At 36.3% G+C, this 20,669-nt stretch overlaps 1 protein-coding gene across 1 annotated transcript in view; it reads right to left on the reverse strand.

The window, feature by feature from the left end:
- LOC137043054 (protogenin A) overlaps nt 1-20,669 on the reverse strand; it is a 63,910-nt gene that overhangs the window by 25,563 nt on the left and 17,678 nt on the right. Inside the window, exons 3-9 of the mRNA XM_067419115.1 lie at nt 11,627-11,771; nt 10,445-10,578; nt 9,428-9,724; nt 8,307-8,466; nt 6,206-6,453; nt 1,793-1,957; nt 426-731 (exon numbers count right to left, since the gene is read on the reverse strand). Coding sequence (XP_067275216.1) covers nt 426-731; nt 1,793-1,957; nt 6,206-6,453; nt 8,307-8,466; nt 9,428-9,724; nt 10,445-10,578; nt 11,627-11,771 — 1,455 coding nt within the window. The remainder of the gene's footprint in view (nt 1-425; nt 732-1,792; nt 1,958-6,205; nt 6,454-8,306; nt 8,467-9,427; nt 9,725-10,444; nt 10,579-11,626; nt 11,772-20,669) is intronic.

Raw genomic sequence — 20,669 nt, forward strand, 5'->3', positions numbered from 1 at the left:
TTCAACCACAGTAATCTAACAGAGTGTGGTCCTGTAGATCACAGGTGACGGCCTGACAGAGTCTGATATGTGAGAGGCGGCGGTGGGACTCTGGTAAAGGGAAGATCTGTAGAGGCCTGCGGCTCTTGCTTTATACTCCATGACTAAATCCTTTCTAATGTGGATGAGAAGGAGGGTCAAAGGTCATGCAGGAACAAATGCAATGCCTTAAAAAGATTATCAGGCGAAAGCTAAGAGAAAGAGGATTCACCCTAATCTTTTCAAAGCATGTCTGTTGCAAATTTTTGATAGATAGATAGATAGATAGATAGATAGATAGATAGATAGATAGATAGATAGATAGATAGATAGATAGATAGATAGATAGATAGATAGATAGATAGATAGATAGATAGATAGATAGATAGATAGATAGATAGATCCACCTTTAGTGCTGGAAGTCTTCGGCGTCCGGTGTGTGGTCCAGGCCGATGGCTCTCCCCAGCCCACGCTGGTCGCCGCCGCCACCCGCAGCAGGTATGTGGTGTCGGGCTGAAGCCCCTCCAGGAGCTGATGGGTTTTGAGTCCCGAGAGCTCCAGCTGTGTGAGCGTCTCATCTGAGCTCGTCCTGTACGAGAGGCGATACGCAGACACACGGCCACGGCTCAGCTTATGAGACAGAGGCTGCCACGACACCTGAATATCAGTGGGACTGCGGCTGGTGAGGCTCAGCTCCGGAGCACGTAAGGGAACTGAGACGGAGAGAGAAACCAGAAATAAACCCATTAGAGGTCAGCCAATCATAGCAGACCACATTTACATACAGAAAATGCTTGTGTTAAGCATTATATAAAGCATACAATGATTGTTGCATGGTTTCAAAAGCATATAAACAAGCTCACTCCTAAATAAAATGGATTTGCAACAAAAAAAATGTATAAGAAACTCTTAAAGGGTTAGTTCACCCAAAAATGAAATTGATGTCATTAACTCCTCACCCTAATGTCGTTCCACACCCGTAAGACCTCCGTTCATCTTCGGGACACAGTTTAAGATATTTTATATTTAGTCCGAGAGCGTATCTAAGTGTATGCACACTATACTGTCCATGTCCAGAAAGGGAATAAAAACATCATCAAAGTAGTCCATATGAGACATCAGTGGGTTAATTAGAGTCTCTTGAAGCATCCAAAATACATTTGGGTCCAAAAATAACAAAAAACACGACTTTATTCAGCATTGTCTTCTCTTCCGGGTTTGTTTTCAATCCTCAAATAAAGATTCAAACGGTCATGAATCAGCGCATTGATTCATGATTCGGATCACCAGTGTCACGTGATTTCAGCAGTTTGACACGCGATCCGAATCAGCTGGTTCATAACCGTTTGAATCTTTATTTGAGGATAGAAAACAAACACAGGAGAGAAGACAATGCTGAATGAAGTCGTAGTTTTGTTATTTTTGGACCCAAATGTATTTTGGATGCTTCAAGAGACTCTAATTAACCCACTGATGTCTCATATGGACTACTGTGATGATGCTTTTATTACCTTTCTGGAAGGGGACAGTTACGCTCTCAGACTAAATATAAAATATCTTAAATTGTGTGTGAAAATGAACGGAGGTCTTACGGGTGTGGAACGACATTAGGGTGAGGAGTTAATGATATCAATTTCATTTTTGGGTGAACTAACCTTTTAAAGAGGCCATTGAAGAGGATTAACTAATCACGAGCATGCTTTTGTTCAGGTTTGGTTTGGTCTTCAGAGGCTAAACACATCTTTTGTAAGTCTGATCCTCATCCCGTCCTCACCGTCCTCAAACGTGCGCTGTATGACGTGGTCCGACATGCGACTGGCACCCATGGGCATGTACGCCACGATGTAAAAGGTGTAGTTTCGCCCGGACTCCAGGTCATCAATGATGTAGCGGGTGGTATCGTTACCGATGACAATCTGGTACTCTTCGTTATTTAGACCTGTGGAGACAGCCTGAATCTTTCACAATCTGTGGAAAGCATGACACATTCAGCTGTGCTCGATCCCAAATGCATGCGTAAATGTATTATGCATCGGGGTGTGTGATGTATGTCATCTACGATAATATCGTGGTTGTAGTTTTAACAATGTGTGATCTGACGATATAAGTATGTCCCTTATGTTACACAAACACATCTAGACACAAACACTATAGAGTAGTCTAGTAGGTTACACTAGTGCGATTGTGCATTTAGAGCGCACGCTTTCACTCCGTGATTTACTCTATGAAAATGCATTTAAATGCAATATTCAAAATAAGGAGCAAAAATATCTCTATGTCTTTTATACTTTATATTTAATAGTTTAATATAGCTAATCAATATATCATGAAGAGTACCGTTGTGTCTCCAAATATCAGCATGATTACAAAAGTGTATTTTAAATAAAACAGTTCATAAACTCTTCATTTTCTCACTCTCAAGTTGATCCAAACCTGTACGAGTTTCTTTGTTCTGCTGAACACAAAAGAAGATATTTAGAAGAATGTTTGTAACAATGACAATGACTATGGTAGTCAATGGTTGCTCTATCTGCCTTGTTACAAACATTCTTCAAAATATCTTCTTTTGTGTTCAGTAGAACAAATAAAACTCGTACAGGTTTGGAACAACTTGAGGGTGAGAAAATGAAGATTTTGGGTATCCTTTAAGTTAATTTTAGACACACTATTACCTATTTTTGCTCAATTTCGCCAAAATAAATTGTTCCAAACAAAGCCACAGCACTCTCTGAGCAACACATGGTGGTGTGTCATTACTGAACGAACAAATCGTTTGAATGAATGATTCAATGACTCACTCATTAAGGCCTTGTTTACACAATGGGAAAACACAGATATTTCCCTGCATTTTGGCCTGTCATTTACACGAAAACGCCGTTTTTATCCCAGAAACCGATTATTTTCTAAAAACTCTGGCCAAAGTGGAGATTTCTGAAAACGCCGGTGATGTGTTGCCGTGTCAGCTGGGAGAAACAGGGTTTTAGGTTCTCAAAGGTCACATTATGCGCCAGAAAATGCTTACGTCATGTGAGCGCCCTATGCTTAGAGTTTGTTTGATCATGGATGCTCTTACGGTTGTACTCATTTTTACTTTTGTGCAAATGATTTTGGCCTGTTTGGATTTGCAAACACAACTGCTGTACTATATCGAGGAGCAATAAATACAAACGACAAAGGAACGTTGTTGTAAAAGGAACAGGAAGTCGCTCGTGCTATTCGTTGTTGTCGATTTTGAGGATTCTGATTGGCTTGCATGGCTTTATCCTTCTTCCTACATTGCCGCCTATAGGTTTGGCATAGTTAAGATGGCGCGTATTCATGTGGGTTGATGTAAACAACAACTTTTTTGAAAACTATGTTGTGTGCACAATGTAATTATTTTTAAACGGAGAGGGAGAAATATTCATTTCTCTAAATTCTCTAAAATTGTTTGAAGGAATGATTCAATGACTGAATGGCTCTGTCCCAAATGGCACCCTAAACCCTTCCGGTCTCCCTGCTAGTCCGTACTTTTGCGATGTAGCACCGCTTGACTGTCGGGAAGAAGTCCGACAGTGCGGGCTCGGCAAAAGTGCGCATCGAGGGCTCATATCGACTGCAAAGGGGACACTCGCAAACAGCCTTTTGAGACCTAAAATGACAACTGGGACACGGCAGGGAGGGGAAAACTCGGCCATGGAGGGCAGTCACTGCCCTGAAGACTTTAGCTCCAACCCTGATAAAACTCACCTGCCTGTAGTTTTCTAGTGATCCTGAAGGCATTGATAAGCTGGTTCAGGTGTGTTTGATTAGGGTTGGAACTAAACTGTGCTATCCGAGTTTTCTATCCGAGTTTTCTTGCCCTACGGTCTTCTTAACGGACACACACACATGGCAGCCATTGTAAGTCCACAAGACCGAAAATGCATATGAAGTGTGCCATTTGGGACCAGGCTCCTAATTCTTTGTTCCTGAATGAATCAGCAGTTTCAATGAATCAGTTGAATCACAATGACTCACTCATTAACAATGACTCACTGCCACCTACTGGCCAGCATCTTCTCATTTAAAAAGAAAAATTATTCCAAAATATTCAACATTTTATGTTTAAAGCACCAAAACATTGTTTGTGCATTAGTAACAGCAGGTGAAATGTATTCATGTCGCCCTGAGCTCATTAAACAGTCTCTGTAAATGATCTAAATGCCACTTCAGATTCTCTGTTCCCTCTGCATTGCAAAGATTCATTTTATAGACTGATATTATTTGATTGGTAACAGCCCTATTGTGTCTCATTATACTAATTTAATTTGATTAAATGTAAGAATTTGACACAGAAGATTATGCACACATATAATTAGGTTAAATACATACATAAATAATTGCTTTATAAAGGTAAAAGTGCCCATAAAAGGTAAAAATCTATACAAATAATAACCGGTCCTAAACATGCCAAGGTACCAACACAATAAACACACTGACAAAATATAATCTAACTACCCTTATCAATAAAATCCCAGAAAATATTGAGATATCATTATGCATAAAATGCACAGATACTAAACTACCCAGAGGCAGCAAGCTCTATGCACTTCACAAATGCATTGACATCTGTGTGGCTATTCAAAACCCAGGGCCGACTGAAAAGGAAACATGTCAACTCAATCAATCAGCCTTGCCTTCCTTTAATTAACCGCTTTATCAATGCAACTAAAGGCACATTCCACCTGCTGGTTTTCCCACAGGTCCACTGCACCTGATAACACTTTAATTAGCACACATTAAGATGCTCAAATAAAAGAAACACTCTAAAGCATTGAGTCCCCAACTGAATTTCGGACCCAATAAACAAGATACTCGACAGTCAACAGAAAAGACCTTGTTCCGGCGCTGAATGGCCACACTGAAGACTTTGACTCTGACGCACAGAGACAAACCCACTAAAGCCTCTTCAGGGTTAGATTAAGACACTCCAACACTCGGGATAATTAGCCCTCTTTTGCACCCCTTTCAATCACTTCCGATGCTTTTTGCCCTCCAAAGCAGATGCAGCATGTACTCTTTCTCTACAGCCATTCTTCTCCCAATAATAGCCTGAATTCTGGAAGTCCAAGTGCAACCGGCAAAATCCCTAATAAGGATTTCACACTTGTCAGAACAGTTCCTGTTGGACATCTCATTGTCTTCTCATCCTTATCTCCCCACAGGCATGCAGCTCTTTTATTGGGACGTCTTTCTCAAAATCTAAAAACACTGTCAATGCATTTAAAAATGCACAAGCGTTTTTGTCCAAAAGTGACTTTACGAATGGAGAGAGAGCATTTATCACTTTCACAAACAATTAAAGACATTTTACTCCCAAATTCTCCTTACCAGAACATTGCACTGCCTTCAGTGCCCTGATATAATATGTAAAAAATAAAAAAAAGTTTTCTATCAGATTCTCATTCCTGGACTGCATTTGTGAGAAAATTTGCTTAATTTTCTTTATTTAATATAATAATTTAAGGAAAATTCATATATTATATTATAATATATTATATGATATTATATTATATGATATTATATGATATTATATGATATTATATTATATCGTATTATATCTTATCACATCATAATTAAATTATATTATATTATATTATATTATATTATATTATATTATATTATATTATATTATATTATATCGTATTATATCTTATCACATCATAATTAAATTATATTATATTATAATTATATTGTATCATATCGTATCGTATCGTATCATATCATATCATAATTATATTATATTATGAAAAGTATTATAATTACAATTATAAGCAATATAATTTAAGAAAAAAATCATATTATATTATATTAATTATTGTATAATTAGAAGCAATATATCCATAAAAACTTAATTTAAAAAAGTTAAAATTTATATAAATTCTAACTGATTATATAACTTATTTAATAATTTAAGGAAAAGTATTATATTATATTATATTATATTATATTATATTATATTATATTATATTATATTATATTATATTATATTATATTATACTTTTATACAATATAATAAAAAAAAATTGTTTAGTAACATGAATATTTGTAGATGCAAGAACTGAAAAATAAAAACTAGATGCATATATTTTTCTGAGACGTAAACGAGGATGTCAGGAGCATTTTCACCGCTCCACATTTCTGTGTTTATATCGGAGACTCTCACCTTCTGCCTTCATGTAGTGCACGGAGTAGGCGATGACTTTGTCCGAGTTGTACATGGGTCTCTCCCAGGCCAGCAAGATGGCGGAGCTGGACACGGTGTCGGCTCGCACGTTTCTGGGCGCGCTGGGCCGGTTGTCCGACATCACTACGATCAGACGAGCCATGGCCAGAACCGAACCCTGCTCGTTCTCCGCCTCACACTGGTATATGCCGTCATCTTCCGGAATAATCTGGTTTATCACTAGCTTACTGTGAACACACACAACAAGAGTGTTTTCCATTAACTTTGCTAATTTACTGTGTGCCTTAAGATGTTGATTTATTGATTTATCTCACAAATCCCAGCAATATTCTACCCCAAAATGTTTCTTTTGCATAAAGAAAATGAATCTTACTGAGACCAGTCACTTTTTTTTCCATTATTTTCTTTTTTTTTTAATTAGCACATTTGACTCCCAAATTCAAAATAACTGTAATGCATTAAAAATTATATTTAATATTTAACAGTATTTTTTCCACTGGCTTTAATTTAAGCTCATTTCAAAAAATATATTGAAAAACACATTATATTAGATTAAGCATGAGACTTACCATGGGGAGTAATGAAAACATAATATAATAAGGAAAATAAAAATATTATATTATTAGAATCTTATTAAAAACATTTTTGCATTGTCTTTGTAAAAAATAAGCATTTTACTATCTCATTACTGTGTATTTGGGGGTAAATGTATAACATTTTTTCTTTATTTAATATTATAATTTAAGGAAAATATTATTATAAAATAATAAATTATATTATATTATATTATATTATATTATATTATATTTTATTATATTATATTATATTATATTATATTATATTATATTATATTATATTATATTATATTATATTATATTATATTAGTGTATATGAATTTGGGTGGATTTTTTTATAATTTATGAAAAATTCATACAATTTTTTATATTAATATATATAATATATATTTTTACATAACATTTTTTTGTAAAATTTGTATTTCTGTAGATGCAAGAACTGAGAATAAAATAAAACATGCAAATGTTAACATGCATGTTTAACATGGGCATGGTGACGTGGAAATAAGCAAGTCAATAGCACTAACACCCCCCCCCCCCCCCCCCCTGCTTTCAGGATCCAGTAACAAACCTAGACAGAAAAACAAATAAGAGGAAAATCAAAGAGAAAATCAGCTCAAACACCATTAGCAGAGCGCTGAATAATTAACCCTCTCTTGTTCCACATAAGAAACCAGCTGATGAATATTTCAGCAGGACAGAGTTTCCAGCAGACAAACGAGCCAATTCAAGCAACGTCAGCTCAACACGTACAATTCAACTCAAAGTCAAATAGAAACAAATGAAATGTGCACTTATTTTAAGACAGCAGCTTGTCTGTCAGAAAGTGTCCAAGACATTCAGAGCTGCTGTGAGGCGTGTGGAACGATTATAAAAACAGACACATTTATTGTTTCTCTTAATGCATGTTCTGAATAGGGCTGTACAATATATCGAAATTATCAAAATATCCCAATAGTACATTTCGCAATATGCATGTCGCAACGGCACGCAATATCTGAATGATTTTAATAGGCCACTTCAATATTGTGAAAAGTGTACATTTTAGGTCGACACATTGAGCAGAGAATAGACCGGGCATACGACTGTTATTTATGGGATTTGCTTGACGTTAAAAAGAGTTATTAAATGCCATAATTTGCGAACACACACACACACACACACACACACACACACACACACACACACACACACACACACACACACACACACACACACACACACACACACCGAAAAGTGAACGATTTGTGACATAAATGTTTGCCGGAAAACTGCTGTTGTTGTAGCGATGCTTTCTTTTCCCAGAAAGAATTGTTTCCCACAAATTGTTTCATTCTCTGTTTTAATTATTTTTTTTTTTTAACATAATTTAAATAGATTTTACAAACTAATAGCAATATCGTATCGCATTATTTAACGAGATATTGCATATCACATTTGTCTTCAATATCTCACAGCCCTAGTTTTGAGTGCACTGATTGCACACTGTATTTCACATGCAGTACCTGTTATACATCTTGATGCGTCCGTTTGAGTGAACGGGTTCACCGTTCTTCAGCCATGTGATCTGAGGGGTGGGAAGTCCCTCTGCCACACACACAAAACGGGCGGTGCCGGCCCTGGGTCGGGTCACGCTTTCCGGCCACTCCACGAGAGATGGAGGCGCTGCACAAACAGAAAACCACAGACATGTATTTGTGCAATCTACACTACACTGCAAAAAATGCTTTTCTTACTTAGTATTTTTGTCTTGCTTTTAGTCCAAACATCTACAAATTCTTTAAACAAGAAGTATTTACTAGACAAGCAAAAGTAATTGTCTTGTTTTGGGAAAAAATAACTCAATATTAAGAGAGTTTTTGATTAAAATAATCAAAATAATCTGCTAATGGGGTAAGAAAAATGTTCTTAAAACAACATTATTTTGCTTACCCCACTGGCAGATTATTGATCTTATTTTAAGCAAAAACTCTCTTAATATTGAGTTATTTTTTCCCAAAACGAGACAATAATTTGTCTTCTTAATGTAAGAATTTTTAGATATTTTGACTAGAAACAAGACAAAAATACTAAGTAAGAAATGCATTTTTTGCAGTGTAGTGGGCAAAAGTTTTGAATAATTCAGATTTTTTTTATACCTTTGTTTGATTAAAATAAAATAAATATGAAACAGCTTTGCTTTAGACTAGTCAGTTGTAAAAATGCCTATATAAAAGTTTATGAAATTAGTTGTTGCGCACATCCCCAGTAAAAACAGTAATATTGTTAAATATTATTAGAATAAAAATATGAACTGTTTTCAACATTAATAATAATCATAATTGTTTCTTGAGCATCAAATCATCATCATATTAGAAGGATTTTTAAAGGATCATGTGATAGTGAAGACTGGAGTAATGATGATAAATTCAGCCTCAATTACAGGAATAAATTACACTTTACTATATATTCACACAGAAAACATATGTTTAAAAATTACAATAATATTTCACGTTTTACTGTATTTTTGATCAAATAAATGCAGCCTTGGTGAGCAGAAGAAAAAAAATCGGAATTATTCCAAACTTTTGATTTGTAGTGTTTACCAAATATTTTTATGGGCCATAAATCATCACTTAGACTCTACCTAGCACAGTTATATTAGCGGCTGCGATTGTGTAGTTTCTGGTTCCAGGTGTAGTCGCTCTGCAAAAGTAGATTCCTGCGTGCTGGGGTTTCACGTCGGATATGAGCAGGTTTCCATTGCCAAGAACCTTCGTTTTGTGAACATCAATGGATTTATGGTCGGCCCGGCTCCATGAGATCAGCGGGCGAGGACTTCCGGTCGCCATGCACTCCAGCAGAGCCGTGCTGTGAACCGACACGGTCAGATTCTGCGGACCGGCAATGATTCGAGGCCTTTGGGGAACTCTGGGAGATGGAGCTAGTGAGAAGTAAAAAGATGGTAAGTGCTCCAACAGTAGCCACATTTAAATCCAGACTCAACACATCTGTTTAGCTGTGCTTTTACTAAATCAGCACTGTGCCACTGTTTATCCGACTGATTGCACCCTATCTGATCTGTTTATTCCTTTTATAATTGTTTTAGTTTACCTTTGTTCTTATCTTTGGTTATTAATATTGTATATGTTCATTTGAGTTAAATATGATGAGTGAAAACTGGGTTTGATGGAAATAGCAAGTTTGACATAAAGGTTTGAAATCTTTGGAAAGGTATGGTGAGTGAAAATGGGTTTAACAAGAACGTTCTTGAGTAAAAATTTAGAGAATAGCAATTAAAATGGATGCTATGAACGTGTTTGAGAAAGAAATGAAGGAGAGGTGTTCTTATTAAGATGGTACATGTATGTAGGCTGTAAACTGAAGAATGTTTTATTTTTATTTCAGACCATTATTGTGGATCTGACCAATTTATTGTTTTATTATCTTTACAACTGTTTTAACTATCCTTGTTTTTAATTTTTATGGTATTCTTTTTTCTCATGCATTTGTTACCACTGTTTTAATTAACTTCTATGTAAAGCACTTTGAGTTGCCATTGGGTATGAAATGTGCTATACAAATAAACTTGCCTTGCCTAAGGGTAAATGAAAGCAATTGTGAACATACTGTTGTGAGCAACATGTGTAGGTTGTTGTCTAACCTGCGGTCACGGTTAGCGTGGCCTCAGCACTCCGGCGTCGACTGGCGATGTTAGTCGCCACACACCGATAACTCCCAGCGTCGCTCTGTTCAACTCCCTGAATTTGTAAAACGCCGCTGGGCAGCACTGTGATTCTGGACATGCAAACATTCACATAAAGACCATCAGGTACATCATTCTTCTCTTTATCTACTTAGAATAACATGCACTAATGAATCAATCACAATTAAACCAAGAACATGTATTAATATATATATATATATTATAATAAATTATAAGTCAAATTAAAGTCCCACTAAAGTGCCTTGAAACACGCAGCATTATTTAAAGAAGTGTATGTAAGATTGCGGCCAAAACTGGTACTGCAGGTGTATCCCCTCTCCCCCTCCCCCTGACTCGAGGTTGCCAGATATGCTGCAGGATCCTGCAGGAATGTTTGTAGATCTGCAGCTGTGGTAACTAGAGCAGATCAGGCAACCCGGAAGCCAAAACACTTCTGACTTCATGATTGGTCGATAGGTGGAGGGCGGAGCTTCAGGCCAAAACACAACATGTCAACATCAACATCAGTTGAGGGCTGCAAAACCAACTTTTAAATGGCAATATCCTGGCCGGACTACTGTATGCGACTGTATCAAACGAGTGCATGAAGTCGGACAGCCGCTGTGTGTACATCGGTTGTACACTCATTATTGCGGTGCATTGTGGGATTGAATGAGTGCACTCGATAACGTCCACTATGGTTTTGGACACCACTACAAATGGCAGTCCCTTCAAATAATCCCCTATTTGAGGGTATGGGGGGCGATTTCGGATTCAGCCTATAACTGCGTAGCTCACAGACGGGGTTTGTTGCTTTCGATTATGTTCACGTCGCGTAATTATGTCACTTCATAACGTGCCCATGGTAATAGGGGGAAATGGCTGCTCTTGAGTGAAGTAAACGCAACATTTTTCAACTCTTTCTGTTAAGATATATGTGACTTTTTTAGCAATGAAAATGTGTGGATTATGAAATCATGCAAGCCCCGCATATTTTGTGCGTGAAAATCGGCAATTTATGCGGCGAAAGTGCGGAGTACTTTGGCTGATTATGCATTGAATCCTGCGATCGCATAATCAAGTCTTTCTGGAGAGACTGAATAAGCCCCTCCTCCCTCTGGTAGGTGGGCGGAGTTTTACCTTTCAGTGGCCAGTGGTAAAGTGACTCTGTTAAACTCCCAGGTGATGATTGGTGGGGGCGTGGCAATGATTTTACAGGCGAACCGTGCGACCGATCTCTCCATAACCATGATTGATGATGGCTGCTGAGTGAAGGTCGATAAACCTGCAGAAAGACAACACCATAAATGCATCATCTATATAACAGTCAGCTCCTTCTTCAGACTCTAACAATATCAATAGACACTTATTGAGCTGTGAATGGACAATCTCAAAATCTGAACATGTTCAAATGCCAGTGAGATATGAGAAATAACTAAATCGACAAAAAGAAGTCGCGAGAGAGAGGTTTGGCTTGTTTGTAAGATGATCACATGCCAACACTGTCAGTGGAGATGAATGAGTCAAACTAAACCAAAAGCTTTAGATAAACAATACCAGCTAACACCTCACGTTAGCATAACACACACACCTTTTGGTAACACTTCTATGTGTGTGTTAGTTACTTTCTAAACACGACCCTTTTGCTTGTTACTCACATGTTTCTCTCTAACAAAAACATTTGTGCTCTATCTGAAAGTGTTCATGTTAAGAGATATTTAATGGTAGGGCTGAGTGCAATACAGCTTTAAAGTGATCTGATAATGCCTCTTTTTACAAGATCTCTGATGTCCCCAGAGTGTGTATGTGAAGTTTTAGCTTAAAATACCCCACAGAGATCATTTTTGTAGCATGTTAAAATTGTTACTTTTTGAGGGTGAGCAAAAATGTGCCATTTTTGTGTGTGTCCCTTTAAATGCAATTGAGCTCCTACTCCCCGCCCCCTTTCCAGAAGAGGGCGGGGCTTCAAGAGCTCGTGTTAGCAGCTCCGATTACCTCACACAGACACACATGCCCGAAACTGCTCAGCCTTTTATGGTCAAACCGGAGTCAGACAATGATGGAGAGACTCAAGAAGAAGAGACAACATGTAGAACGAGACAGGACGTTTCTGAAGAGATAGTTGATGAGTTTATAAGTTAACGATTTTCAGTCATTGATTAGCATATTCTGTCATGATATTCTTTAAACCGCTGGTATGGGAACTGTTGTGAGATGAGCCAGAGAATATCTGCTGATGAAGAGAGAACAGGGATAGTTTAGTTTAATTACGGTTATAATATCTGCTGATGAAGAGAGAACAGGGATAGTTTAGTTTAATTACGGTTATAATATCAGCTGATGAAGAGAGAACAGGGATAGTTTAGTTTAATTACGGTTATAATATCTGCTGATGAAGAGAGGACAGGGATAGTTTAGTTTAATTACGGTTATAATATCTGCTGATGAAGAGAGAACAGGGATAGTTTAGTTTAATTACGGTTATAATATCTGCTGATGAAGAGAGAACAGGGATAAATTAGTTTAATTACGGTTATAATATCTGCCGATGAAGAGAGAACAGGGATAGTTTAGTTTAATTATGGTTATAATATCTGCTGATGAAGAGAGAACAGGGATAGTTTAGTTTAATTACGGTTATAATATCTGCTGATGAAGAGAGAACAGGGATAGTTTAGTTTAATTACGGTTATAATATCTGCTGATGAAGAGAGAACAGGGATAGTTTAGTTTAATTACGGTTATAATATCTGCTGATGAAGAGAGAACAGGGATAGTTTAGTTTAATTACGGTTATAATATCAGCTGATGAAGAGAGAACAGGGATAGTTTAGTTTAATTACGGTTATAATATCTGCTGATGAAGAGAGAACAGGGATAGTTTAGTTTAATTACGGTTATAATATCTGCCGATGAAGAGAGAACAGGGATGGTTTAGTTTAATTACGGTTATAATATCTGCCGATGAAGAGAGAACAGGGATGGTTTAGTTTAATTACGGTTATAATATCAGCTGATGAAGAGAGAACAGGGATAGTTTAGTTTAATTACGGTTATAATATCTGCTGATGAAGAGAGAACAGGGATAGTTTAGTTTAATTACGGTTATAATATCTGCTGATGAAGAGAGAACAGGGATAGTTTAGTTTAATTACGGTTATAATATCTGCTGATGAAGAGAGAACAGGGATAGTTTAGTTTAATTACGGTTATAATATCTGCTGATGAAGAGAGAACAGGGATAGTTTAGTTTAATTACGGTTATAATATCTGCTGATGAAGAGAGAACAGGGATAGTTTAGTTTAATTACGGTTATAACTTATGTTGTCATCTTGCTTTATGACGTGTTATTGCGTTTGTGTCCGTACTGTTTTTATAAATGTGAAAGACGGACGACAGTTTGAGCGACTCCCAAATGTGCTCGACTACAACAACTCTTCCTCTTCTCAACATGTTCCCGGGGGTGGGGTTATGTAAATGTTACGGTTAGTGATGTCACTAACCCGTGAAGAAGCTTGTTGTAGTCTTTAAGAGATTTCTGAAAAATAAAATATCTCCCTTTGCTTTGAACTTTGAGCATTGTATATTTTCAGATGTTGTTTATCCTCAAACTGCAACATTAAACACTTACTAAAGTTAAAAAAGTCAAATCATAATCAACCACCCCTTTAAGACTAAATAGAAACAACTATCATTACAGTGCAAATGACAAGGTGCATTAATAAGAGCGAGTAAATGATGACACTACCCCTTTAAAAAGACTTTTCTTGCTTTGTAAATGATAATAATCAGTAAAAGCAAACACAATACACCAGTCAAGCAAACACAGCTCACCATAAACGGCCTGTTTTATGATTGAAAGGCATTATGTTTGTTTAACGTGTCTCTTCAGTGAGGCCTTCACGTCGCTGTGGTCCAGGTCTGACCTTCTCAAGCTGACAACCATAAAACCCCCAAAAGCCATTAAAATCATCCCCCTCACGTCCCCTCCAACCCCCGAAAGAAGCCTCGGGTCAATGATTAGTTAACAGAAATCAATGGAAAGCTCTGCTATACATAAAGACCTCAGTGTAAATCTCATGTTAAGATGGAGATGATAATAAAATCTGCCTCGGGCTGGAGAGTTGTGGTACAAAGATTAAGTAAGACACAGATAAGTACGATCTAATCACTGACAGCAAGTCCTCCTTAAACATCTTATTCTGGACAACCAGGTGAATTGATTGACAGCTCAAGAATGTCAATCAAACTACTCTAGGTGTGTGTTTGTTAATATTGTATAGATCACTAATCAAATAACCAACGTCAACAAATGCTTGGATATACAGTACCGGTCAAAAGTTTGGAAACATTCATATTTTTAAAGTCTCTTATGCTCATCAAGCCTGCATATATTTGATAAAAAATACAGAAAAAAGTATTGTTACACTGTAAAAAATGATTTAGAAAAAAAGTTACCTGGTTGCCTTAAAATTTTGAGTTCATTGAAATTAAAATTTTGAGTTAATACAATGAACATTTTTTGAGATTCGACAGCCTTTATTAAAATATCATTAAAAGATTTTGTAAGCATATTGGGTAATTATGTGTGTGTTATTTCGGATGACGCAGTGAAATATGCCAAATTGTGCTATTTTCATGATTTATCACATTTTTTATGTGGTTCAGATACAAAAATATTTTGAGTTTTTATTTATTAAACTAATTTCCTTCATTGTATCAACTCAAATTTTTAATTTCAATAAACTCAAAATTTTAAGGCAACCAGGTTACTTACTTTTTCAAGTTAAACCAACAAAAACCACCACAAATTTTTTACAGTGTATGAAATATGATTACAATTTTAAATGTAATATTTTAATATACTTTAAAATGTAATTTGTTCCTGTGATCAAAGCTGAATTTATCATCACTACTCCAGTCTTCAGTGTCACATAATCCTTCACTAATCATTCTCATATGATGATTTATTATCAATGTATTATCAGCTGTGCTGCGTAGTATTTTTTTGGAACCTGTGATACTTTTTTTCAGGATTTATTGATGAATTAGAGTTAAAAAGAACAGCATTTATTCTGTATTCTGTTATAAATATATTATATCACTTTGTATCAGTTTAACACATCATGGCTGAATAAAATATGAATTTCTTTCATAAATAAATACATTAATTAATAAATTACTGACCACAAACATTTAAATGGTAGTGTTTATTCTTAGAAGATATTTCCATTTTGAATAAATGCTATTCTTTTTTTAATTCATCAATGACTCCGGAAAAAAGTTCGCCTGGTCTTACCAGACTCTTGTACATTTCATTAGTACTGAAGGAAAATGAAAATTGAGCGGAAGTACGTAGGAGGGCAGAGCCATGCTATAAAAAAATATTGATCAGCACAACTGATTATACATTGATAATTAATTATCATATTAGAATGACTTCTGAAGGATCAAGTGACAATGAAGACTGGAGTAATGATGATGAAAATTCAGTATCAAGTATATTCAAACAGAATAGAAAATATTAAAATTTAATTGAAAATTGTAATAATATTAAATTTTTGTCTGTATTTTTGATTTAAAAAAAAGGACATACTTGATAAGCATACATTAAAAATTAATAATGTTTCCAAATGTTTTACCGGTACTTCATATATTATACTAATATTGTGATAAGTACCTAAAAAAAACAGTAGATAAACATGGTAATCATTCAGTACCACAATATATCAAAGTACCATGGTATCACCATCTGATGCATCGCATTAGTTTTGTAAAGGGAACAAATTCCCCATGCACACATGCAAAATATAGTATTTGAATCATGGCCGTCCATTGTATGTGGGCGGGACAAGACCCACCAACTTTTTAAGACCAATGATATTGGACCCCCTCACTTGTACTGACTCTAATGGGTCCTGCACACTGTGCGATTTTTCAAAATCCTTTGCGAAGGCCCCTTGTCAGACTGTACGAACATGATCCCCGATGTAAGCCATCTCACACTGTAAGATCTCAGTTGGCATTAATGTCAGACTGCACGATAGTGAATGTGCGCTAAAAACGGACGCACACAAGAAACCTTGTCCGGAGTTTTCTATCATCAGTGAATGAAGCGTTCGGTGACGGTGAGCTGCATCACACACGAGACTGAAATGCTGGCTACAAAGAAATCTCTAGCTCTCGTTTGGGTCATAGTTTGTCTTGAAAAACGGAGATATCTGACTGTCGTCGTAGGAGAAGTCACACTGCAGGATTGTGTGCCAAATCTTCTAACACTGCCAGAATTTCGTCTGAGGTAAAATTTGATCGCAGCACTCTTAATCTTAATCGGCTGCCGGTGAACATGTCAAACTAGCGACCAAAGACGTCAGATTTTAGCCTGAGATCACAGGAATCTTTTAGGATTTGTTAAATTTGTCTCAGACGGCCAAATCGTGGTCAAAATCGCACAGTGTGCACCCGGCTTAAGTCAGCGCATGTCTGTTCACCAAACCCTAATCGTTAAACACGTATTACTAAACACACGTTAGACACTTTATCTCCACTTTTCAAATATATTTCAAAATGTTTCAAATATTTTTCTAAACTTTTCTCATTTTTATTGACAATAAATGCCTTTCTGATCAGATATGTGATTGGAAAAGGGAGTAGAGTGAGGCCCCGTCCACAGGGAGACGCGTTTAGCTGTATACGTATACATTTTGTACCGTATCAGCGTATTGTCCACACGGATCCGGCGTTTTGGAAGCTTGAATCCGATATTTTTTGAAACCGGGTCCCAGAGTGGATAAATCTGAAAACGACAATCTTCCGTTTTCATGTGTACAGCGAATCCGTATATTTTCTGAAACGGTGATGTCATCACACTACGTCCGGCACGGTGAAAGACTAAAGGGATACAACTACGGGCACTGGGCATGTGCACATCAATATTGCGTCATTTAATTACCGTATCTGCATTATTATAAGTGTACGTTTAGGGTTGGTGTAGGTGTAGACGTTAATAAAACACATCTGTTAAGTAGCAAATGTATTTATTGTTATTTTATTGTGAGATTTTGCCTCACCTCCAACCACTGCTATACCCCTTCTAGCCACAACGCTTCTTCTCTGTTTTAGTGTTTTTCTGTGGCAGAATTACAGCGCCACACACTGGCCTGGCATGCAAACTACATCGTTTTAAAAAAGATATTTTTTGAAACGGGAAAAAAAAAAAGGATTGGATTGGGAAAGCTCTGGCTTCGTGGGAACGGGACCTGAGTTCGGCAAAAGGCGGATTCGAACCTGGGGTTGGTTTGCATCAAAACTTTTTGCCATGTGCTTTACCCCGACACTATTGCCACTGTATATAATTTGGTGTCTTCCGTCATTTTGTCTGGCCAGACGTTTTGTAATCAAAGTGGGCTATTTGCACTTAATGTAAATATCATTAACTCCAGTATAAATGTTCTGCGGGAGGACCCACCCACACTTTTTTTTTTTGCTTCCGACGCCCATGATTTGAATGCATTGGAAAATATTATAAATATATACTTTGCAATGTGAATAGCGTGTCTGTGAAACATAAACACTGGACCAAGGGTTATTATTATCCTTGTGTAAAACTATTAAAAACATTTCTGTTAAATTACATAAAATAAAGTATTAGATACACCAAAATATGTGAAAAACTTTAAACAAAAAGTAGAAATTGTATGGCAAAAAAAAAGTAATGTTTACAAAAACTAACACTAAACCTAAAACTGAAATACATATAAATGACGCCTATTATATATAAAAATGTGAAATAAAAAGCAAATTCAATATAACAGATAGATAATATGTAAATAACACTTATTGAACCCTATTGACGTTCATTGTACTGACCAAAAATCTTCAAATGATCTAATAACTATCCCTTTAAGATGACAGAGTCAAAAGCATTCAGTGTGGTGTGATCATTAGGTCTGATCTTCTCAGCGTTCGATCCTGAACATGCTCATATTGATCGGTTATTTAAAGATCAGAGCGACAGACACATCTGAACACATCAGCATCCTCACACCTATTCACAAACTAAAACATGCAATACAACACTGATCAATGTCAGCAAAAATAGCAAACTTTTCGTTTAGAAAGCTATAAACTTATCTAGTTTGCGTTTGGCCGTGCAGCTGCAAGAGAAAAAGAGCCGCCTGCAGCATTATAAAAGGATCTGACTTGACCTCTCACCTTTGACCTCATCAAATCCTGACCGGCAGTGAGCTCATCCCTGATTAGGCATCTCAGGCCACCAAACATGAACCTGTGTAAGGAGCCACTAGCACACTCCTGGGACCCAGAAAAAAAAAGTTTTTCGAATTAAGTATTTTTTCATGTCATTAGATTGTTTAGAGCATAAGAAATAAATGGACATATTATTTTTTTTTTTATATATATGTTATGATATGTCCTCTGTAGTTGACACCAGGACTCAGTTGTTAAAAAAATGTATGAAATGAAATTGCATGTATAGGCAAAATCAATGGGATTTATTTTAAATTTACGAATTAATTTTTAAGTTTCAGGATTAGCTACACTGTGTAACATTTTTAGTTTATTCTTAGCTAAAAACACTTAGTTCTTTCAAAAATATATGTGCTCATTAATGTATATTTACTTCTTTCAAGTAATAAAGTATTCTCGTAAGTTTATAATATGCAATTGAAAACACATACGGGTGAGGGGTTTGAATGCTGGTCGCCATGTTGCCCCTCCATCTTGAATGAACATTAGCCAAAGAGGGACATACCCGTAAATTCAGGCTTCGCCTTCGCGTTTTAACACTCGTGGCACCGTGTCGAATGTGAAGAGGGGGATTGCCATGTTAATCTTGGACTAAATCGGCCACCGTAGGAGTTACAAAATCAGAATTGAGAGAAACAGAAACTATTATTGTTGATATGAACGCAACACGGACCGAAGACATGTAAATTAACCAAAAACAGGACGTAATGTCACAAGATGCGACGCTACAAGTCAGCTGATTTGACGACGCGGAAAGATCGGTGTATCCAAAATGAATAACGTTAACATTAGAGGGCAAACGTAGAGCAACGAGGAAGAGCCTTATCAATATTTGGTCCGAAGAGCATGTTTCGAAAATGCAAGAAAAAACGCACAAAAAGCACACCTGGTTCTTCTCATCAGAGGACCCGTGTTCTCAGCAGGTAATGTCATATATACACGCATAAAATGACCGCGTTTAATCAGCACACAGCATTGTTTTGAATGTTCGGTAAGCAGCTCCTACGTCATATAAACCAACCAATCAGGTTGTGAGTTCCCTATCCCTTTGGTTCGGTAACTTTAGGGTCGCTGTTAAAAATGCCAGTGTGAACGCTAAGCGGACCAGGATTATATGTTTTGTTTTTTGGTCCAAACCAAACTAACCAAACTAACCGAACTACAAGTGTGATCGCACCCTCATTATCTGTGCAAAGCCCCGAATGTGCTCTTTACAGGACATCCTGACTCAAAACTGTGACGTGTAAGATGTCACTGAAACTCACTAAAATATAATGTCCCCTACAGTGGGGGGGGGATAGATATATTAATATATATAATATTGTATATGTACAATATTATATTATGTATATACTAATATACATAATATAATATGTATATTAGCTCCAAATTGATGTAGAAACAACATAAACATTTGTTTATTGGAATCTTTTTAGGCCAGTGTCACTGATTGCATTCACAGCTTCTGATGTCTCTATGAAATTATATTTAATTCACACTTAAATGAAATAACTCACTAACATTTATTAAGCTTCAAAAAATATTACATTTAATTTAAGTGAATAAAAAAAAAAATCCTCACATTTAATTTGTACCAGTGCTCAAGAAGTTAACAAGTAGGAAAAATACATGTTATCAGTTTGCACTACATAAATTATGAATTATATATAGATTAATCCTTATTAAAGGTACTAAAGTTATTTAGTCAAGAGCAGAGCATATTTAGTGAGCAATTACTTTTGTTCTTTACATTGTCATTATAAGTGGTTACTGTCACTTTAAAAGATCTTCCGCTGTCTCACATGATGCGTAGCCTCACACACATCTCATTTTCTCACACCTCTTTAAACTCATTTAAGATGTTATTTAACGTTTTAAGGCTGCTCTTACGAAGAAACTTAACAAAACTGGTAT

This window comes from Pseudorasbora parva, chromosome 16 (assembly GCF_024679245.1).
Source record: "Pseudorasbora parva isolate DD20220531a chromosome 16, ASM2467924v1, whole genome shotgun sequence".
NCBI lineage: Eukaryota > Metazoa > Chordata > Actinopteri > Cypriniformes > Gobionidae > Pseudorasbora > Pseudorasbora parva.